General features: G+C 45.0%; 2 protein-coding genes across 10 annotated transcripts in view; one reads left to right on the plus strand and one right to left on the minus strand.

Moving 5' to 3' along the window:
• NUMB (NUMB endocytic adaptor protein) overlaps window positions 1-12,698 on the plus strand; it is a 93,428-nt gene extending 80,730 nt beyond the window's left edge. For 5 of the 8 annotated variants that reach the window (XM_087819336.1, XM_087819335.1, XM_087819334.1 and 2 more), the window contains 4 exons: window positions 2,858-3,062; window positions 4,800-5,093; window positions 7,213-7,362; window positions 10,575-12,698. In XM_087819336.1, coding sequence (XP_087675462.1) covers window positions 2,858-3,062; window positions 4,800-5,093; window positions 7,213-7,362; window positions 10,575-11,290 — 1,365 coding nt within the window. In that variant the 3' untranslated portion in view covers window positions 11,291-12,698. Of the gene's footprint in view, window positions 1-2,857; window positions 3,063-4,799; window positions 5,094-7,212; window positions 7,363-9,569; window positions 9,717-10,574 lie in introns of all 8 variants that reach the window. The other 3 variants (XM_087819337.1, XM_087819339.1, XM_087819343.1) reach the window with 2 other exon arrangements.
• A 1,135-nt stretch (window positions 12,699-13,833) lies between these two features.
• The window catches only part of PAPLN (papilin, proteoglycan like sulfated glycoprotein), a 31,850-nt gene continuing 22,489 nt past the window's right edge, over window positions 13,834-23,194 (minus strand). For both annotated transcript variants that reach the window (XM_016208160.2, XM_087819322.1), the window contains 6 exons: window positions 22,997-23,147; window positions 22,281-22,418; window positions 21,531-21,658; window positions 21,332-21,440; window positions 20,237-20,403; window positions 13,834-14,787 (listed from right to left, as the gene is read on the minus strand). In XM_016208160.2, the coding sequence (XP_016063646.2) occupies window positions 14,612-14,787; window positions 20,237-20,403; window positions 21,332-21,440; window positions 21,531-21,658; window positions 22,281-22,418; window positions 22,997-23,147 (869 nt within the window). In that variant the 3' untranslated portion in view covers window positions 13,834-14,611. The remainder of the gene's footprint in view (window positions 14,788-20,236; window positions 20,404-21,331; window positions 21,441-21,530; window positions 21,659-22,280; window positions 22,419-22,996; window positions 23,148-23,194) is intronic.

The raw sequence follows: 23,194 nt of genomic DNA on the forward strand, positions 1-23,194 counted from the left end.
TGGTTTTTGTTGTGTGTTTTTTTACATATCTTTATTTAATATATCTTTATTGATTCCAGAGCGAGGAAAGGAGAGAGAGAGATAGAAACATCAATGATGAGAGTCATTGATTGAGCCCGCAACCCGGGCATGTGCCCTGACCGGGAATCGAACCCCAATCGCCTGGATCCTAGATTGACGCTCAACCGCAGAGCCACACTCGGCTGGGCAATTTCTGAGTTTTTAAAAGTTCGGACAGAATGAGGCAGTATAGCCATTCACAAAGGCTACAACTTAATAAACTCTTGCCAAGGTTTAACCTGGAAGAGAAGTGGTGACCATACTCTAAAATTGACCAAAAGGTGTATTTAAGCTCTTGGAGACAGTGGTATAAACAATTATTAAGAGCTCAGGCTCTGAATCAGATCTGGGTTCCAGAGCTGATTCTGGTTCTCACTAGCTGTGGGATTTGTGGCAAATTACTTAACAATCTTTAAGTCTTAGTATCCACTTCTATAAGATGGAGATAACAGTTGCAACAATTAACTTAGAAAATGAATATAAGCACTCTTAGCATAGGATGTGGCCCATGGTAACTGCTCCAAAAATGGTGACTATTATTATTAAAACTATTTCTCCAGCTGGGTCTGGGATGGGGCTTAAGGAGGGATCTATCTTCAAGAACTTCTGCCCAAACCTAAAGAGAAAGAAAAAGCTTCCTTGGCCTATATCTCTGTCCTTATAATAGAGCTGTGTGCAAATGCAAACGGGTTCTAAGGCTCTTTTGGTACGCTCTCCTATTTTATGCTTTTGGACCTGTCCTTATATAGTCCTACTAAAAAGTTAGAAATTCATGTGGGTTCATAATAAGTCTGTCAGTCTTTAAGCAGTCATGTGAAATCTTAAGGACAAAAAGCATTTTAAACATTACCTCTCCTGCCCTGGCTGGTGTGGCTTGCTTGGAGAGTCATCCTGGTCAGGGCACATACCTAAGTTTCAGGTTCGATCCCAATCCCCAGTCAGGAGGCAACCAATTTCCCTTCCTCCCTCCCCCCTCCCCCTCTCTCTCCCTTTCTCTTTCCCTCTCCCTTTTTCTCTCTAAAAATCAATGGAAATGTCTTCAGGTAAAGATTTAAAAAAACAAATATTACGTCTCCTTATGATACCTGATATTGGCATATACAATCCAGTTAAATTACTTCTTCAGAGCCATATATAGAAGCAGTTGCCTACATGGTTTGATTTTGAAAACGACAAAAGGTTCACTGTTCTCAAATATGTCTTCTCACTATTAATGATGCCAACAGTTATTACATCACCTCTAACTTTTTTATTCTACAATTAGGAATATGGCTTAAAAGTACAGATAATGGCCCGGTCGGGCGTGGCTCAGTGGTTGAGCATAAACCTAGCATCCAGGAGATCTGAGTTTGATTCCTGGTCAGGGCACATACCCAGGTTTCTGGCTCAATCCCAAGTCGAGGGCATACAGGAGGCAGCCGATCAATGACGACTCTCTCATCATTGATATTTTTATCTCTCGCTCTCCCTTCCTCTCTCTGAAATCAATAAAAATAAATTTTTTTAAAAAGTACAGATAATGCGCAATGGAATATTATGCCACAATAAAAAAGAATGAAATCTTGCCATTTGCAACAGCATGGATGGACCAGAGGGTATTATGCTAAGTGAAATAAGGCAGACAGAGGAAAACAAATACTGTGTGGTTTCACTTATGTGTGGACTCTATAAAAAAAAAAAACAAAAAAACAAAAACAGATTCATAGAAACAGAGACCAAAGGGATGGTTACCCTAAGGAAGAAGGTGATGGATTGGGTGAAAAGGTGAAGGGGAATATAGTCCATAATATTGTGACAAGTTTACACAGGGAAGATGATTACTAGAACCAGTGTGGTGTTCATATTGTATACCTGAAACTACTATAACTAATATGATATTGTATACCAACTATACTTAAATTTCATTAATAAAATAAGCAATGAATATGAAAATAAATAAATATAAATAACCCTGGTAAAAATCCATTGAATTTATTAAATTTGTTCTTGGTAATCAATTCAGTGTATCTTTAAAACGACGTTTAGTTTATGTAAGCCCTCCTCTCCTCCCACAGACAAATATGTTTAATTTCTTAATGAGTAGAGGGTATGGATGAAAACATGCTTTAACTTCGCCTGTGTGTGATTGGGAGGTGGAGTTGGGGCTAAAGAGAGCTAGAAGAATATAGGTAAAGTATAGGGGAAAGCCTGAAAGTCCTGCGGGTCTAGAATGGGGAAGGGTGTTTGGAGGGGAGTATTCAGAAGGGAGACTGAGAAAGCTAAGCTCTCCTTTACCGGATTCTCTTTTCATTGCTGAATTGTAGTTCTTTATTCGAAGTTTTTATTTGCACCTTGTATTCCTAGACATGTTGACAGCATATTTAAGCTCCCGAAATGTCCCCTGCCTTTCCAATGGGTCTTAGAAATGCTTGGTAAACATTTCCACTATTCCCCTAAATGGCAAATAGAGTTTTGCATTTCAGTACTTATGGCTTGGAACCTTCAGCAGTGTCTCCTAAGCTGATGGCCAGAGCTACTGAGTGTGACAGAGGGAGCCTGACTAATAAGGTTTCATTGGCTACTCACAAAAGCACAAGTTGCTGATGGTCACTTTACCCAGTGCCTGTTACAGTAAAGTATAGGCATTACCTAAGGTAATTTATTCATTTAAATTAATTTGGCATATTAGTATATTAAAATCTAAGTTAAGCTCCCAACATTTTGCCTTGTGTTAAAACACTTATTTGTGGTCGAAGCTCATTTGTAATTGTTGGTACTATAACTCTAAAAACGTTTTGTGAACCTTTGTTATGTACAGGGTGAAAGACTGAGCCATGCAGTAGGCTGTGCTTTTGCAGCTTGTTTAGAACGTAAGCAGAAGAGGGAGAAGGAATGTGGAGTGACTGCTACTTTTGATGCCAGCCGGACCACTTTTACAAGAGAAGGATCATTCCGTGTCACAACAGCTACTGAGCAAGCAGAAAGAGAGGAGATTATGAAGCAAATCCAAGATGCCAAGAAAGGTATAGTCTGTTCTACTGCAGTGTGTGTTTATTTAAGCAGTTTCCCCCAGAGGGTTAATATTTTGAAGCTATCAGGGCTAAGCTTTCTCACAAAGAGAACTCTTAGTGATATGTGAAGACCTTAAGAACAAAGCTGAAAATCTAAACAAAGTGACTGGTTTAGTGGCTTTGAAACTGTTTACCCTGTTTATTATGTTAAGCTGTCTGGGGAAGCTGAGAGTGCAGTTGAAAGCTGCAAAGGTATTACCCCTGTGTTTAAAAACACAGTTGGGAAAATCTTCCTGGAACAGATTTTTAATTCTGATGCATCTGATCTCTGAGAAGCAGATGCTATCAAGGACCTACATCTTAAAGGAAGACACATAAGTCTCACATCTAGGCTTCAGAGGACCCACTGATGTGATGCTGGGTGTAAGCACAGACAGAGATTTCAGTGATGCTGTCCATCCTTTATTATTACTGGGTTTTAGTGCTCTAGTGAAAAAAAATCCATAGATTTTGAGAAGCTAGACCCTGTTTTTCCTCTAGTGCTGTTTAGTGTGTGATTTTTGCAAAATATGAGTTTTTTCAGGTACACATGACAGCCCAGCGGAAATGCCTGTACAAGCATTCAAGCTACTCAGGAATCTGTTGCCTAAAGTTGGGTTGGGTGTATTTTCAAACTAAGTGATAAGGCTTGGGGAAATGCTTTGAATTCTTATGTATAGCTAAGGTTAAAACAGACATGGAATATTTTGGAATTAAACAGTTCAGTTTAAATATACAGTCACATAATTTTGCTAATTTTTTTACTTCATTCTTTCAGCTCTAAACCAGCCATTATGAGTAACTTCATTAACCTAATACTGACCTAAACAGCTCTAATTTTTTAAGACCAAAAAAAGATACATATTTTTATTTGAAACTAAATTGTTCATTGTGGTTTTTTTCATTTCTCATAAACATTTGCGCCAGGATACTAAAGAATAAAAACTGCCATGCTATTTTTTATTAGAAAATTTGATATGTACGGCCATTATTTAGTGTGCTTCAGTGACTTTCTGACTGGAAGCATATTCTTTAATATCACCAAATAATACTGTGTGCTACACACAACAACTGCCAAAGTGGTAGAGTCCCAACAACTACAGAGGGTTGTGAGAGGAGGGAGAGCTAGAGATTTTCCACTTTCAGATTGGGACTCAGTTGGTACTCACATGGAATCAGTCTTATATTTAGTTTATTCCAATTTAAAATTTTACTTCTGTATGCTTTAATTCAGATGAGCCACAATGCATATTGTCCATGATTAAAAGACTACTGAATGACATTCTGTAACATTTAATCAAACTTATGCTTATTTACACTGTTCTGACTGCCATTCCCTAAGTCCTCTCCCCTAAACAAGTAAGGAAACAGTTAAAAACCATAAACCATCATTCTTTAAAGGACCTCACATTAGGAATTCATATGTACTGGGGTTTTTTAAGCTTATTCAAAGTCCTAAATCATGAATCACTGCATGAGAATCAAAGATCTAATATGCATGTCTTAGTAGATATATCATGTGACATGTAGTAGGTTAAACCTTTTATTTGTTTGAAAAATAGATCTGAGTCTTGCTTCTAACCTGTCTTTTAAGAGACATTGGGAAGGAGATGGGTAAAAGACCTAGAAGGGCTTTTTAGTTCCTCAGCTGTGTAAGTTCAAACTATTTGAAGACATTGCTAAGGTCCTCTTTCTCTTGACTTTCTTGAGCTGAAACAGATAAGACAGTTGTTGGTTCATCAGTGGCCCCTGGCAACACTGCCCCATCTCCATCTTCTCCCACTTCTCCCACTTCTGATGCCACTGCCTCTCTGGAGATGAACAATCCTCATGCCATCCCACGCCGCCATGCTCCAATTGAACAACTTGCTCGCCAAGGCTCTTTCCGAGGATTTCCTGCTCTTAGCCAGAAGATGTCACCCTTTAAACGCCAGCTATCTCTGCGCATAAACGACTTGCCTTCCACTATGCAGAGGAAGACTGATTTCCCCATAAAAAATGCAGGTAATGCAGCAGCCACCTGACTCACTGGGCGCTCTAGCATTGAAACATTGTCGTTACTTCCAGTGGAAACACTGATCCCACCAAACTAGCTACCACCACCCCCTCCATCAGGCTGGTTTATGGTTATGTGTATCTTGTATCATGTCCCTCCCACTGGGAGAAAACAGGTTCCTGGAGGAAGATGTGAATCACTGATTTCTCTTCAACAGACAGGTAACAGAACCGTGATGGGAATTCCTAGCCCGAACTATAAGGTTTGTTGTTTGTCCTGATGGAATTGTACTTACTACCGCTCAGTCAACCTGCTTCGAAACATCAAGGGTCTTAGGTTTCCATTCTTATTGTGCCATTTGGGACCCAGCAGGGAATTAATTATAAAGTTAAATAGCATTACTGTCAGATGTACCAGAAGAAATGGATAAGTGCTCATTGTCCTTGTGGCTGGTTGGCTCCATAGGGAGGAAACTCTAAACAGGCCTCCTGCATAAATCTAAGATCTGTTGTTCATCAGAGACTGTGGGCTTGCTCACACATATTCATTACCTTTCAGAACTGCCACACAGTCCTTTGTGTGGCCTCTGTACAGCTGAGCCAGCCTCGGTAGCTCTATCCTGATCATAAGACCCGGAGCTAAAGTATCAGATCTGGTCGTGCTTTTATTGACTCTATTTTACTTCACTCCAAGACACACCCAGCCAGTGCTACAACAGAGCGTGAGGAAGCTCTGTCTCAATAGGGCACTCTCACTGGTGGTGGTATAAAAGTACAGAGAGTTATGTTCTTTTGACACATGAAACTTGGCTTAAAGAGCAGTTGACTAGACAATCACCGAGGGTTCCAGCTCTCAACTCCTATAAAAACAGAAACTCCAGGTGCTTCAAGTACCTGTTTTCAGTCTCCCTCTGGAACAGATGGGAAACAAAAATTAGTATTCTCTTTCCACAGTTGAGCAAACAAAAGTTGAGCACACACAATTATCTTCCTCAGTGACACACAAGTATCCCAGGGTCAATATATATATATATATATATATATATATATTTCTTTTTTTTAAAATATATCTTTATTGATTTCAGAGAGAGGAGAGGAGAGAGGGAGAGAGAGATAGAAACATCAATGATGAGAGAGTTATCAATTGGCTGCCTCCTGCACGCACCCGACTGGGGACTGAGCCTCAACCTGGGCATGTGCCCTGACGGGGAATTGAACCCCGATTGCCTGGATCCCAGGTCGACGCTCAGCCGCTGAACCACACCCGGCCAGGCCCAGAGTCAATATTAAGAACAAAGGCTCAAGAGTCCTGGACCTCAGTTCATTTTTTCATGTTATCACAGTTCATATACTTGGTACTTTGGAGGAAAATGAGTGATGACATTGTCATAGCTTATCAGAGAAAACAACTGAGCATCCACTGGTGCCCTTGACTTTAACCCATTTTCTGATAGTTACTAAATAGCTACAGAGGTTAACTCACACCACAGCCCTGTGAACTGGTTGGGTAGACAAACAGGTCACTCATGTGTTCCAGATACATCTAGCTAACATCTTGGCACAGAAAGAGAACACCAGCTTCTCAACAGTGTCACACGGGAGGAAATAAAGGAACCTGGGAATTTGCAAGGGAAGAAGATAGACCTTATTACATGAATTGTTGACATTTTATTTTGTTTGTTTGTTTTTAACCCTCACCTGAGGATTTTTTTCCATTGCTTTTCAGAGAGAGGGGAAGGGGGCAGAGAGAGAGACAGAGACAGAGAAACATCAGTGTGAGAGAGACACATCCATTGGTTGCTTCCCGCACGAGCCCCAACCAGAGCTGGGGATCTAGCTTGCAAGCGAGGTACGTGCACTTGGCCAGAATCGAACCCGGGACCCTTCAGTCCAAGGGAGGATGCTCTAACCACTGAGCAAAATCGGCTAGGGCTGAATTGTCAACATTTTCCACCTCCTCATCCAAAAAGCCAGTGAAGTAGTGGTAATTTTTTTGAAGCTGTATAGCCCCACTTGGTAGTTGAGACTTTTCCTTTCACAAATAAGAGATGCAGTATAAATGCCACCTTGAATCATACTGTTAAATTTCAGGGTTTTGGTCTGGAACCATTTCCTGTTTGTCTTGCAGTGCCAGAGGTAGAAGGAGAAGCAGAGAGTATCAGCTCCCTGTGTTCACAGATCACGAATGCCTTCAGCACACCCTCCGAGGATCCCTTCTCATCCGCCCCAATGACCAAACCAGTGACAGTGGTGGCACCACAGTCTCCTGCCTTTCAAGGTTAGTGCCCTCAGCCTGCTCAGCTGCTCTCTTTGAAACTAGCATTTTTATGACGCTGCTCACTAACTGTAAGTTGGCATCCTGAGCTTTCCAAGAGCTGGTCAGACCCGTTCATTTCCCTGTTTGATAATGTCTCAGATTGATTCATTTCCCTATTCAACGGTATCCTTGCTCTGTTCCCCTTCCTGTTTCCTAAGGTGTCTGCATCTGTCATTTCGCATGTACTTGTCTGTCTTTCATCCTGCTCTGTTAGGAGCTATAGTCCCAACCCACTGCTTCATTTGCCACCTCACTGTTAAGAGGCAGGGGATCCAGCTGGCTCTCCCGAAGCAGTCATCAGAGTTGGCTCTCCCGAAGCAGTCATCAGAGTTGGTTCTTCCGTTACGCGTTAGCATAGTGGTTTGCAACCCAGGGTGGTTTTGCCCCTCAGGGAAAACTTTGCATTCATTGTCTGGAGACATTTTTTATTTTGGGATTTTACAACTTGGTAAAGGGTGATTGCTACTGGCATGTGTGTGGAGGCCAGGGATGCTACTAAACATCCTTCAATGCACAGGCTAGCCGCCCTCACAACAAAGAATTACCCTGCCCAAAAAAATCAATAATGCCAAGGTTGAGAAGCCCTGAACTCATCTAGTCTCTACCCTGTCTCAAGAGGCTCATAAAGAAAAAGGTTCTTCTTTTGGCTCTTTAGTTCATTTCATCTTTTATAACAAGTGTCCTAAAGTTTGACTTCGTGGCATTAAAGAGATACTAAAAGTTGTTTTCAGAGCTACAGAGTTAGCAGTTGGTATTAACTCAGAGGTCAGCAAAGAGTCTGTATAACTTAATTTACAGACTTTTAGAATTTGACCTCCTTATAATTACCATTTCTTCATTTCTTTTGAGAGCTCAGAAAAAGCCTTCTGTGGAGACAGTACCCTGCTCCTGTGGAAGTAAGCTACTACATGCTTTTCCTCCAAGGAATCTCTTTAAAAACAAAACAAACCTTTATACCTTTATAGTCATGCTCACCAAATAGCTTTTCATTCCATCTGATAAATATTTATAATACCAATAATGATCGGCACAACTTATTGAACACACAGCGCCTCATACCACATCATGGTAAGGACTCATGCATGTTCTGATCTAATTTAATCCCCACAACCACCCATTTGAGGTAAGCATTACAGAGAAGGAAAATGAGGCTCAGAGAGGTTAAGTAAATTGCCCAACTTATACAGCCAGAATTTAAACCCAGGTCTTTCCGGATATAGTACCTGTTACTGACTGTATTCCTGTTCACAAGGCAGTGGGTGTAAAACTGAATAGAACATAGTCCTTTCCCTGCCTTTAAGGGGCTCCCAGTCTAAGGGTGAGCTAGTCTTTTAGACAAGCTAGTCTTTTAGTACCAAAGCCATAGCATGGTTGCCCAGTCCTAAAGAGGGAATGATTACAGTGTAGGGCAGGGGAAGGTACCTGCTTGTCTGTTCCATACTAAATATGACAGCTGGGCTGAGGAATAGAAACTGATGGAATAGATGCCTTGAGCAAAGGAGCAGGGTCAGGAGATTTTGATAAAGACAAGAAAAGAATAGTAGGTGCTTTGAGATATTATGAACATTACCAAGGGGAAAAAATCTTCAAAAAAGGAAGATGAAATTAATTAGCCAATTAAAGATTTATTAAGCAAATGAAAACATATACCAAGTTTGATTTCTCATCTATAATATGGGAATAATACCAGCCTTATTAGGTTTTTGAGAGAATCAAATGAGATAGCACATAATATGGAATCATCATATTTATCCCATTGTTGTTATTGTTGCTGTAACTTGATCTTTTGGAATAGTGGTAGGAGAGGGAAATGCTTCATTTACATCATTATGCCAAAGGCTAATCATTGGGGTTTTGCTGCTTGTAAGACAAAGCTGCTCTGTTCAGTTTAATATAAAGTTTTTTCTAGGCTTCATTTCCTCTCTCCCCATACACATAGTTTCCTAGAACAGTTATTTAACTTTTTCAGTATAGCCATTTTCATTACAACCTCTAATTCCCCCTTTGCCAAAAGGTTTGTGTATCCATTACAAGATGGTATGGTAATTCCTACACCAGCTTTTCTATTCCACCAGTATTGCACATTGGCCTGACTGACCCGGCTGCAAGGGGTCACCTGTGCACCCTGCATGAATTAACTCCATTGATGTTGTCTGCTCCCATTGTAGCTAATGGCACTGACTCAGCCTTCCATGTGCTTGCTGCTAAGCCAGCCCATACTGCTCTAGCACCCGTAGCAATGCCTGTGCGTGAAACCAACCCTTGGGCTCATGCCCTTGATGCTGTTAACAAGGGAATTGCAGCCACACATTCGGGTAAGGTGGCCACAGATGGTGGTGAGGATTCTGGGATCAGATAAGTGGCCCTGGTTTGAAAATCGGCCACTTGCCTGAGTAGGAACCAGAGAGAAGTCCTTTTAGAAGTATGTTCCCTCCTGAAAATAAACTATTTAAAAAGGATGGGGAAGGAGAAAGAACTAAAGAGGTTAAATTGATCGTTTTTAAGACTATAGAACAGAATCTCCCATAGAACATTCATAAAATGCAGATTCCTGGGCCCAACCCTGAGGGAGTCTGTCACTGGGTTCGGAGATACGTGGACGTGCCTGTATGATGAGGGGACTCTGCCTCCTATAATGGCAGGCCTAAGAAAAGATCTATAAAAAGCACTTTATGCTTTTCTGTACTTTCTAGTTTTTCTATAATGAACATTTAACCATAAAACCAAAAAAATGTTAAATAGTAATAAAGGCAGTTCACCAGAAAAGCAACGTGCTCGGAAGCCAGGCAAGGGCCACAAGGTCCAGCACCAAGTCACTGATTATTTTCTCCTTGTTCTGTCAGAGCAGAAGGTGAGTCACCTTGGGCCCTCTGGAGCATGTGCAAGGTGGTTTCTGTTCCATGGACAAGCCACAGCGACAGGGAGGGGTTTCCTATGCCAGCCAGCTGCTTTGGTTGAATGCAGTTGAGCCATATCTAGATAGCTCCTTAAGGCTGAGACAGAAGCATGGTCTGACAGGTTCTTAGTCCTACCTCAAAACCTCCGCAGCTAGTAACAAAATATCCCACTAGAGGGATTTGCTCCACGTTAGGATCATTCAAATAACCAAAGTTCTCAAGTGAGGGAAGAACCTCCTAAAGACTGATTCTTTTCTCTCTTCATGTTGGTTCCAGGGACCGAGTGGGGTCAATCTTCGGGTGCTGCTTCTCCAGGTCTCTTCCAGGCTGGTCACAGACGTACTCCCTCTGAAGCTGATCGCTGGTTAGAAGAGGTGTCCAAGAGTGTCCGGGCTCAGCAACCCCCAGCCTCAGCTGTCCCTCTACAGCCAGTCCTCCAGCCGCCTCCACCCACTGCCGTTTCCCAGCCAGCGCCACCTTTCCAAAGGAATGCATTCCTCGCCTCTCAGCCCGTGCCAGTGGGTGTGGTCCCGCCCCTGCAGCCAGCCTTTGTCCCTGCCCAGGCCTATCCTGTGTCCAACGGGATGCCCTATCCTGCCCCTAATGTGCCTGTGGTGGGCATCACTCCCTCCCAGATGGTAGCCAATGTGTTTGGCACTGCAAGCCACCCTCAGGCTGCCCACCCCCATCAGTCTCCCAGCCTGGTCAAGCAGCAGACATTCCCTCAGTATGAGACGAGCAGTGCTACTGCCAGTCCATTCTTTAAGCCTCCTGCTGAGCACTTCAACGGTTCTGCAGCTTTCAATGGTGTAGACGATGGCAGGTTGGCCTCAGGAGACAAGCACACAGAGGTTCCTACAGGCACCTGCCCTGTGGATCCTTTTGAAGCCCAGTGGGCTGCATTAGAAAGCAAGTCCAAGCAGCGTACTAACCCCTCCCCCACCAACCCTTTCTCCAGTGACTTACAGAAGACATTTGAAATTGAACTTTGAGCAGTCCCTATGGCTAATGTATGTGTCCGTACTTAGGCAAGGGGGGGTGAAGGTCAAAGGAGCAAAGGAGACTTTGTGTCCCCAAATCAGTACACTTTTTCACTAATCCCAAAGGTCTCAAGGAGCATGTCCAGGCACGGGGTGCTGTGCGGGGGTCTTTTTAAAAAAAGTGGAGAAAACCATTCCTAGAGAAGAGCTGTCCCAGGTTAGGTTAAAGAAGTTAAGAAAATGTTGCCCTTCCCCCTCTCCTCCTGCCTCGTCCCCTTACAAATCTCTGGCAACAGAGAGGCAGATGTATCTGAACAGGGATCTGTATTCAAAGCACATTTACTGGAATATAAAACACAACGGGAAGCAAAACGATCTCCCTTTGCTTTTCAGGCCGTGCACCTGCCTCCTCTCAGTACTGGCCCGTCTTGGAGATCGAGAACAGGGTGGCCTGTGCTTGGGCCAGGGATGAGAGGCAGAATCCCAGGAGGGTGCATCAGCAGCTGCCCAGCAGAGCTATATTTTAGGGTTAAAGTTGAGCTTCCATTTTGAGTAAGAATAAATATTATAAATATATATCAAAAAAGCCAAAATCTTTATTTTTATGCATTTAGAATATTTTAAATAGTTCTCAATATTAAAGAGTTGTATGAGTTGTAAGTAATCTTTGCCAAAGGTAAAAGGATTAGCTGTAAGAAATTGTACATAAGATTGATTTATCATTGATGCCTATTGAAGTAGAAAGAGGAAAAGCTGGAGGTGCAGGCGGGATCCCCAGCTTATTTGGTTATCAGTCATTGTAAGTAGCACATTGCAACAACAATCATGCTTATGACCAATACCGTCACTAGGTTGTAGTTTAAATAAAGAAAATGAAAGAGTAGTGTTGTCCTGGTTTAAACCTATGTTGAAATTCTAATGTCATTATTTTAATGGAATCATTCTAAATATGCTCTATAGAGAATATGTATTTTCTTTTATATATTGCTGCAGTTTCCTTATGTTAATCCTTTACTGTGTTTTAACACTAAGGTGACAGTGACATCATATCCATAGACTGGAACGCAGGTTACTGTGTTGGTTTGTCATGTGGGTCTTGGTGGGTTTCGTTTTGTCCTTGAAGTTCTGTTCCCATGAGTGTTGCGGGGATGGAATTTCTGGTTTTACTAGGGGGGGAGGTGTCGGTGTGTCCGTGTCTGTGTCTGTCCGTTCCCCTTCCCCTCCCCCTCCCTGGTGGTGAACAGACCATCCTGTTGCCAGTTGCAGCCACTTGACCTCTGGTAACAACGTGAGATCCCATCTCATTTTTACTTTTGAACGTTGGCCTTACAATCAAATGTAAGTTATATATATTTGTACTGATGAGAATTTATAATCTGCTTTAACAAAAATAAATGTTCGTGGTAGAAGCTTTTGCCCATGAAGGGCTGTTCTTTCCCCTTTTCTTTATTAGCAGTTCACTTAGTTCTTTTTGGTCTTGCTCTTTCTCCATTCTGCTGCTGCTCTCTGGTTTGGTGACTAGAAAATCTTATTTTCTAGTATTTTTATATATTTTTAAATTGATTTTAGAGAGAGGAACGGGGGAGAGAAACATCGCTTGGCTGGCTGCCTCCCTCACGCACCTGGACTGGGGATTGGACCCACCACCTGGGTATGTGCCCTGATCAGGGATCAAATCCACAGCCCTCTAGTGTACGGGATGACACTCCAACTGAGCCACACCGGCCAGGGCTCTAGTATATTCTTAGAATTCGTATTTTTGTTCATTCTTTAGGCTTTGGTTGATCCTAAATGCATCTCTAACATCAGATTCTTGCTGCTTAAGAGCTGGTTAGAGAGACAGAATCTCAGCTCCACCCCAGACCTTGTAAGCAGAATGTGCATTTGAACAAGATTCTCAATCAGATGTCCAGGGCTGGAGCAGTGATTCACAACTTTGGATGTTTATCAAAATCACTTGGGGCGCTTTTAAATCCTCATACCCAGCCCATACTCCATACCAATTAAATTCAGATCTCTGGAGAGTGGAACCCCTGGGTCAGTTTTTCCCCCCAGTGTGGAGAGGGTTGAGAACCAGTGGTTTAGAGGAGTTTTACTCGCACCTTGAACCTCAGCCCACTATTCTGTGATTAGTTCCAAGAAGAGCTGGCTAATCTCAAACTTACCTTCTGAAAATATGTCACCAGTAGGCCAAATACTGGTTTAAAGAACTGGGGAGTCCAAGAAAGTAGCCCTTTTCCAATTTCTATAGCAAAACCAGCCATGGTAAATCAAAGGGAGTGCTCCTTAATATTTTTTTAAATGGAAAGAAGACCTGTGCTCTGGCCCATGTGTCTCTCACCCAGCCAGCATCATGGTAATTAAAAAACCTTTCCTGTGTCCCCAAATAACCTCTGTCACTAGGCTCCAGCCAACCCTCGGGAGGATTTGTAGAAAGTTCAAGTGGAAAAAGACTCGGAAGCTCACTGAATCCAGGCCTCTTATTTTAGCAGCAAGGAACTGGAGGTTCTGAGGTGAAGAATGACTTCCACAAACTCAAGCCATTTCTGAAGCCGCTTATTACGTTGCCCTCCCCTCCATTGTTCCCATCCTGCTGTTGCTGTTTTTATCTGGCAGCAAACACTTTGCTTCACAGATTCCTACTTGAGGAGAGGCTCCTTGGTGGTCCCACTACAGAGCAGGCGCACAGATCATCTCCATACAGGCGTGAGGCTGTCCCCACAGCCAGCCCTGCGTGTCGGCCTCAGGAGGGCTTCAGGCTCCAGCTGCCCAATGAAAGGAAGGCGCCTTTCCAGTTCCTTCGTGCTCAGATAATAATGCAGCTGCTCCTCTTTCATCCCAAATCCCTATACTGAGCCTTGCTTTGTTGAAAGCTTTCACAAACGTTATGCTATTAACCTTATACATAGAGGGGTTTGAAGCTGGTTGCTATTTACTACCTAGAAGGCTGAGAGACTACAGCAGTAGCCTGCTTGACCCCAGATCTAGTTCTAGCAAAGAATCCTTCCCTGTCACAGCAGGAGTTAGGTAGGTGTTAACTGAAATGGTTATGCCCCTCCCTATCCAGCTCTAAATGAAGTGAGAACCTGACAGCAAGTTGTAACGTGAAGGGTGTCCTTATCCAGATTTCTCTTCTTGACCACACAGCTACCTGTGGTCCTGTCAGGGAAGCTGGTCTGGCAGCTGCTGAAGCTAAATGGGTGGAATGGGGATAGGAGAGGGCAATGTCTCCAGGAGATAACTCCCTTTGCCAGCCACAGAGGGGAGAGCGAGAGTCTCCCTGCCCTTCTCCCCAGCCCTGAGTTGTTTCAGAACTGGGGCTAGAGCCAGCCTTCATCCCTGCTGCCAGGCCGGCTGAGCATGAGGCTGGGAACGGGAACAGCTGGCACAGCAGAAGCTGGAGTAATACTCATTGCCACAGAGCCGGGCCTGCAGGATGAGCTCACAGTTGGCCAGCTCCGGCTGGTCCACGCAATCCCTGCTGGGGTCCCTTGGCTGGGCGGCCAGTGCTGCAAAACAACAAGGGAGCGAGAAAGTGGTAAGGAAGCTCTTTGTGCGCTGAAAATTCTCACACACCATTTCATTTCCTTCAAAGGAAAGTGGCACTGTGACTGCCAGATTCCCACCAAATGCAGTTACTCTGTAACCTTTCAACACCTGTATGTACAACTACAAGGAGGGATCACAATTTCCACCCATTCTTTTTTTTTAATTGCAGTTGACATACAATATTATAGTACAGGTGTACAACATAGTGGTTACACATTTATATAATTTACAGTGATCACCTCGATAAGTCTAGTTCCCATCTGACACTATGCCTAGTTATTACAATATTGACTATATATTTCCTATGCTGTGCTTTATATTCCTGTGACTGTTTATATAACTGACAATTTGTACATCTTAATCCCTTCCCCTTTTTCACCCACCCCCCTAAACTCCCCTCTGGAAATAGTTTGTTCTCTGTATCTGGTTTTGTTTTGTTTGTTCATTTATTTTGTTTCTCAGATTCCACATATAAGTGAAATCATATGGATTGTCTTCCTCTGTCTGACTGACTTCTCTTAGCATAATACCCTCTGGGTCCATCAATGTTGCAAATGGCATGATTTCATTCTTTATGGCCGAGTAATATTCCAGTGTGTGTACCACATTTTTCTCCAATAATTTATCAATGGACACTTAGGATGCTTCCATATCTTGGCTATTGTTGTTAATGCTGCAATGAACATAGGAATGCGTATGTCTTTTTGAATTCGTGTTTTGGATTTCTTCGGATAAATACCCAGAATTGAAATTGCTGGGTCATATGGCAGTTGTATTTTTAACTTTTTGAGGAAATCTCCATACTGTTTTCCATAGTGGCTGCACCAATCTGCATTCCTGCCAACAGTGCACGAGGGTTCCCTTTTCTCCATGTCCTTGACAACACATTGTTTGCTGATTTATTGTAAATAGACATCCTGACAGGATGAAGTGATCTCTCATTGTGATTTTAATTTGCATTTCCCTCATGATTAGTGATGTTGAGCATCTTTTCATGTCTATTAGTCACCTGTATGTCCTCTTTGGAGAAATGTCTGTTTAGGACCTCTGCCCATTCTTTAATTGGGTTGTTTGGGGGGGTTTTGGTGTTAAGTTTTATGAGTTCCTTATGTATTCTGGATATTAACTCTTTATTGGGTGTATCATTGGTGAATATCTTCTCCCGTTCACTAGGTTGTCTTTTCATTTTGTTAATGGTTCCTTTTGCTGTGCAAAAATTCTTTAGTTTGATGTAGTCTCATTTGTTTTTTTCTTTTGCCCAAGGAGACATCCAAGAAAAAATTACTAAGAGTGATGTCAAGGAGTTTACTGCCTATGTTTTCTTCTAGTTTTATGGTTTTGGGTCTTATATTTAAGTCTTTAATCTTTTTGAGTTCTGTAAGAAAATGATGCAGCTCCATTATTCTGCATGTACCTGTCCAGTTTTCCCAGCACCATTTATCGAAGAGACTGTCTTTACCTCATTGTGCATTCTTGCCTTTGTCATAGATTGACCATATAGGCGTGGGTTTATTTCTAGGCTCTCTAGTCTGTTCCAGTAATCTGTGTCTGATTTTATGCCAGTACCATGCTGTTTTGATTACTTTGGCCTTGTAGTATAGGTAGTACAGTTTGATATCAGGTAGTGTGATTCCTCCAACTTTGTTCTTTCTCAAGATTGCTGTGGCTATTCAGGGTCTCCTGTGATTCCATATGAATTTTAGGATTATTTGTTCCAGTTGTGAAATATGCCATTGGTATTTGATAAGGATAGCATTGAATCTATAGATTGCTCTGGGTGATATGGACATTTTAACATGTCAATTCTTATCTATTAGCATGATATATTCTTCCATTTATTTGTATCTTCCTCAATTTCTTTATCAATGTCTTACAATTTTCTGAGTACTGGTCTTTTACCTCCTTGGTTAAATTTATTCTTAGCTAGGTATTTTATTCTTTTTAATGCAATTGTAAATTGGATTATCTTCTTAATTTCTCTGATAGTTTGTTGTTGGTGTATAAAAATGAAACAGATAGCCCTGCTGGCATGGCTCAGGCTGGCTATGAGTTGGGCTGGGCAGGGCAAACAGTGTTAGCCAGGTTAATGGAGAGCTCAGATTTGCACACCCCTCCCCCTTGCCAGCAGGGAGGGCTTAACAAAGGAACAAGGGTTCTTGCCCAGAGATTGCTGCCAGTCAATTCATGTCTTCCCCGTATGCCCCTGGCATTCTTCAAGCTGCTGCCCCCCCTCCCGAGCACTGGAGCCCAGAATGAGTGAGTCTGTGAGCGAGTTAGTAGTGCATGGGCCCCTCCAGTGGACCACTGGGACTCCATCGGCCCTCCATCTCACTTGGACACAATTCCCGCTGGTTTTCACCGCCAGATGTTACGGGGATTCCTCTTCCTGGCACTGGTGCCTCAGGGCAGGTAGTAGTCCCTCACTACTCAGGGGAGACCTCTGAAGCCAAGATATCCCTCCCAATTCTTAATCACCACACTGTGGGGGTGGGACCTGCCCATTGTGCCACTCTGCCCTTCCTACCAGTTTTCTGAGTCATGGCTTTTTCTCTATATCCTTAGTTATAGGACTTCTGTTCAGATAAATGGTGGTTATATAATTTGATGTGATCATGGGAGATGAGCACGTTTACCTACTCCACCATCTTAACTGGAAGTCCATTTCCACCCATTGCTGGCTCTACTTTAGCATGCAGAGGTCCTCCCTTTATTCTTTTGCAACCTCAGCACAGCCCATCAGACTTCCCAATATTGACTGATGACTAGATGATTAAACATCTCTTAGAGTTAACTCCCTACCCTTACTGCTGAGACCTGAAGAGCTGAATGACAGCTGCCTTAGCCTCTAGACTGGGAGAACAGTAGCCCTAAGGAAAATTTTGAGTGGCAAGTGCCATCTCGCCCTCTCACTGCTGCTTTCCTCCAGCCTCAAAACTTTTGTACCTTCAGTAGTCCCAATGTATCTTAGTCACCTAGTTTTCCCCATCTTTCCAGTTCTTCCTCTTCTCTGCTGAGAAAGCGAGTATTAGGCAAGGTGATAGGGAAACAGTCCTATGAGTGATGCTCTAATACTGTACTGAGCACAAAGCACTGGTCACCTCCTCGGCATTTACTAGAAGCTCTGTATCTTATAAACCCCGCGAGAGTTTCATTCTACTGCTTCATCTTAGGACTGAAGTGGCCTATCTACTTCACTTTTCTTTCTGGAAGAGGCTTTAGCTCCCCACTTAGCTTAGGACTGAGTGGCACCTTCCCTAAAGTCAGACCTCCTGGGAAGGCTTATCCCCTCTCCCCTGTGCTTCCTTCCAAAGTACGACAAAAAGCCCATGACTATAGAGGTTTGGTATGTCAGTATAACCAGAGTGCTGCTACCTACTTACATGAACAGCAAGCCATTTATGCACATGATTTAAAAATCAGTACCTTTCATATCAACTTTATCTCAGCTGTTGCAGCCCTTGGGCCTATCACAGGGCCCAGAGGTTAAGAGGGGCTCAGCATCGTGGGTAAGCGCTCCAGAGCCAGACTTCATGGGCGCAGTCCTGGCTCTCCCACTTACCAGCTGGCTGACTTTGGGCACACAGTAACCATAGCCTCATGCCCTCTCACTTAAAAGAATGAGTGGTGCCCTGTGTTTTATCCATAAGTATTTTCTGTTTCTAACCAATCTTTTAGGCAAAAAGGATGAGACTCCTAACAATAGAAGTATTTCCCTTATTCTAGAGTGACTGGCTCAAGCACCACCCGCCCACCAAACCATGACTAGGGCAACCAAAAAAATGGCTGAGAGCAGATAGCTGCAGCCTAATCCATGGAATGAATACAGTTAGGAAGGAGACCACTTCTAGTCAAAAAAGATGCCCCCAAAATATCTAAGATTAGCAACACTCTAGTCCAGCATGGGTGGAACAAAAGTGTCCAACTGAGGCTGTAGTGCTGGTTCCAAGAGGTAGGTCACAGCAGACCATTCAGTATGGCAACTATGTCAGGAGGAGCCCCACCAGCCCTCATCAGGCAAGTTTCTAACTGTAAGTTGGTTTCCCATATAGACATGTTCTACAGCTAATCACAAACACGACAGTCAGGATCCTAACAGCTCTCTTTCTCAACTCTGCATTCTGGTTTGTCTCAAGTTTTTTTAAGTTTGATTATTATGTAGACAAGAGATCGATTTGCTGGGCATTATCAGAGGCCAAAGGTAGCCCCTGCCAAGGGGGCTGTCACCAAGCATCTGAGCACCTAGTGATGCCAATCCCTGGGCTGGGCCTTGAGTCCCAGTCACTGTTCTAAGCAGCTCACAGACTGGAAGCCTGGGTGTCAGCCCAACTCACTAAGCAACATTCCTACCATGGACCTTCAGCCTCCAGCACTGACCAGTTCCCACCCTCATTCTGGCAGCCAGGAGGCAGCGGGGCCTGCACCCCGAGTGTAACAGTGCTCCTGGTGCAGCCCTCGCCCTGGCACATCCTTCCCCGGGCATGGCCCTGTTGCTCAGACAGTGAACCTAGATCGAAGGTACATGGGAGGGCAGGCTGGGGCACAGAGCAGAGCTTGCTTCCCCCGTCCCTTGGGCTTATTTGAACCTAGAGCTCTTGTGAATTTGAACATTAAACCAGTCTGTTTCATCAGTTCTGAGATGCTCTAATTTTCATATTTTAATACCTGTCAAATTGGACTGCGTATTAATGGTGTCTTAGCATTGAATTGACAGCTTTGTTTTCCTTAGTGGTATGAAAACAATGCATCTTACAACATGGCATTGAGATTTGTTGAAATTTGATAACATAACTCAGAGTGAGAGCTGGATAATATAAGGCTGAAATATCAAATTACTGATAATGCAAGTAAAATTCTGCCTACTTCCAGGTGTAATAGTTCAATGAAAAGAACATTAGTATGAGGAGTCGAAAGACCTAGGTTCTAGCACCAACTTGGCTATGAATTTGTTGCATGACCTGTGGAAACATCACTTGAGCTCTCCAGACATCTGTCTCGTGTGTAATACGGTGACACTAATCCCTGCCCTTTCCTTTCTGGATTATGTGGTCAAAGGGCCATAAAGGCACTTTCCAATCGTAGGACCATGTTTTGCCACCCTAATTAGAATGAACAGATTTTAATGGTCTGTCTTAAGTATTATAAAGTTCCATCAATCATATTTCTCAAAATAAAACTAAGTCTAAAAAATGATATATAGCATCATTTATTAAGCTATCACCAGATGCCTGTCATACACATTATTTCCTTCATCCTCACTATACCAGTCAGGCAGTGGAGTAGCCCGCTACAGATGAGGCGAGAGAGGCTCAGGAGGCTAACCCCCGCCCTAAGTCACACTACCAGTAACTGGCAGAGTGAGCCAGGACTTGGGCCAGAGAGCCTGCCCCAGGACAAGCAGGCCTTTCCTACCTGGCGGGACCACCTTCACCTCAGTGCTGCGGCTGACGGCCTGGCTTCCAAGGTAGGTGCTGCACGTGTAGGAGCCCTGGTCCCCAGCCCGCAGGTTGTGGATCAGCAAAGTGCCATCTGGAGACTGGTAGACACGGCGGCCATCGGCCCGTATCGGCAGCCCGTTCCTGGATGTGGGAGGACAACGAGAGCTATAAACAGCAGTGCTGTGGAGAGACCGATAGAAGGCCGGGCTGCAGGGAAACGGAGGGTCTGTTTTGAGGAGGGGAGTCCTGAGCATGTTTGCAGCTGGGAAGACCCAGGGGAGGCAAAGTTGAAGATACAGCCTAGTCCAGGGGGAGGGCCCATACTCATCCCAGCACCACCTCTCACTTGACCAGGAACATCCTTCCCCTCTTCAGCCTCAAGGCCCAGCCGAAGTCACCTCCATGGCCACCCCTTCCTTGATTCTCCCAGGTGGGAGGCAGCCTCACTCAGTGCGCGGACAGCACTTAGGGGCACTGGGCCATCTCCTGCCTGAGAGTATCTAGGGGGCTCAGATCACCCCAGAATCCCCAGAGCCAAGTCTACTCCTGACTCTGCAAGGAGGAAGAAGGAAAGAGTGTGCTGAATGAGTGAATCAGACCAAATGATCTGGGGTAAAAAGCCACTGAAGTCCCCAAAGCTGAGCATAGCCCAGTGGTTCTCAATCTTCAGGGGAGATTTTGCCACCTAGGGGATATTTGACATCTGGAGACATTTTTACTGTCATGACTTGTGAGGGGCTACCACTGGCACCTAGTGGGTGACGGCCTGGATGCTGCTAAATATCTTAAAATGCACAGGACAGCCCCACAACTACCAAAAATTATCAGGTCCAAATTGGCAATAGTGCCGTGGTTGAGAAACCGTGATATGACCCAACCAACACAAAAGACAGCAGTCCTTTGGGGCCTCATTGTGTGGGCACCAGGCCTGGAGGCAGGAGTGGAAGAATGGGGGAATGGGGACAGAGGTGACAGCAACATCCCTGAAGAAAGGCGGACCACCTGTGCTCAGGCTATACAACCTCAGGGGTGTGTGTGACGGCCAGGCCTGCCTGGAATAGATCCTTACCTGGACCATCTGATGTTCACACTTTCTCCTGCCACCACACAAAGCAGCCTGGCTGTGTCACCTTCTGGCACTGTCATAGTAGAGGGCAGCCCGGTGATCGTCAGCTCTCCTGGGCCCAAGGAGGCGGCACTGTTAGCCACTGTGCCACCTGACCTCACAGGCCACTGGCCCCAGTCACCCATTCAGGAGTGCACCTTACCCAGAACTCTGAGCTGGACCCATCGCTGGTCTCGGTCCTGCCCATTGAAGGCAACACAGGCATAGAAGCCGCCATCTTCCACAGCCACTCGGCTGATGACCAGGGAGCCATCGGGCTGCTGCTGGTATCTGGGGACCAAGCAGTGTCAGGGGGCTCCATCCCATGGGGGTGGAAGGGGGGGGGCAAGAGGCAGGGTCTTCCTTTTCTGGGTGAGAGTGGGGCCAGTTGGCTTCCAGCTGCCAGCACTCTCATTTATTTGAAGGGGCCCGACATTTACCCTGGCAATAAATCATTTCAAGTTTATACAAAAAATAACATGGGTTTCTAGTGTTTGCTATACTCATTTAGTAGACCCGATTCCTGGTTCTGCCACTTAGGGACTGTGCGTAGTAAGCTTCTGTGTGAAAATCAGGATAGAATAATACCTACCTCAACGTGGCCCTTTTGCAAATTGTGTGGTGGAGACAAGCCTCATGCTCACGTGGGGCAATAACGTCAGCTGTTATCATTACAGCCAGACCTGTGCCTGCCTCCTTTCCTCCCTCAGCCATCACCTGTTACCTGCCCTGTTACTTCCGTCCACTAACCACGCTCTAGAAAGGCCCAAGGTCCCTATGCCCAGCATCTCTCCATCTGCTCCATCTCTCGAGAGCCCCTGACTGACCAGAGGTGACTCCTGGCAGCTCCTTCCCCCAGTGGCCTGCACAGGGTGGGGTAGGGTGGGGTGGGGACAGGAGAGGCTGAACAAACCTGGGAGAAGAGAGGGTCTGCCCATCTCTCTGCCATTCAATGGTTGGGGGTGGGAAGCCCTCAGCGCGACAGGTCAACCGGATTCGCTGGCCTGGATGGGCATCTACCACACCAGGCTGGTTGTGGTCCAGGCGTAGCCTGCAGAACAAGCACCCCACAGCCCTGAGGGGGTCCCTGCCACTGCCTCCCCCGTTCCCATCCTTGCCTGGGGACGGGACCTCTGCATAAGCCTAATAGGCCCCTTCTCCCTCTCCCTCTCCAGCCACGTTTAGCTTCCTAAAACTACCCCTCTGTTCTGGTAAGGACTCCATCAATAACTACCTGGGCAGAGCCTAACAGCCACCACCACTTTCTCACCCCCCCCCCCGAACCTTAGACTGTCCCCTCCCCTACACACCTCCCTCTAGGTTGTTGACCTGGGTCCTGTCCAGCCCCCTGCCTTCCCTCTGTAACCAGTGCCCTCCAAGGCTGTCTCAGGCCCTTAACTCCCAGTGCTCTTCCCTTCCCTCAGCTCCTGGGTGCTGCTCGGGGTGGGAGGAGGGCTCCCCTTCCTCCAGAGGCTGGGCTCAGGGAACCATGCTTTTCCAGTCCTCACCTCGCAGAGCCCTGAACGGGGCCAGCGAGCCTGGTCACAGCACTCACCTTCCCCTCCTCTCACCCACTGAGACCTCCATGGACACTGGCCCTAGATGGGGGAGGCATCGCTGCCCTGTTACCTGGCCGTGGGCCACGGATGAGAGGAGGAGATGGCCCCCAGGCGTCCAGCATCCCTCCCTAGGCTGGAGTCCTGAGGACCGTGGCCCTGGGCGGGGTCCCTGGTGTGAGGGAAGTGCCTTGGTTCAGCCTCAGACAGCACCCTGTCACCCCCTGTCACGAGGCCAGGAGAAGCAAGGGGTGAGCTGTGGGGAGAAGGG

The sequence above is a fragment of the Miniopterus natalensis genome, chromosome 1 (assembly GCF_054644295.1).
Source record: "Miniopterus natalensis isolate mMinNat1 chromosome 1, mMinNat1.hap1, whole genome shotgun sequence".
In the NCBI taxonomy this organism is placed as follows: domain Eukaryota; kingdom Metazoa; phylum Chordata; class Mammalia; order Chiroptera; family Miniopteridae; genus Miniopterus; species Miniopterus natalensis.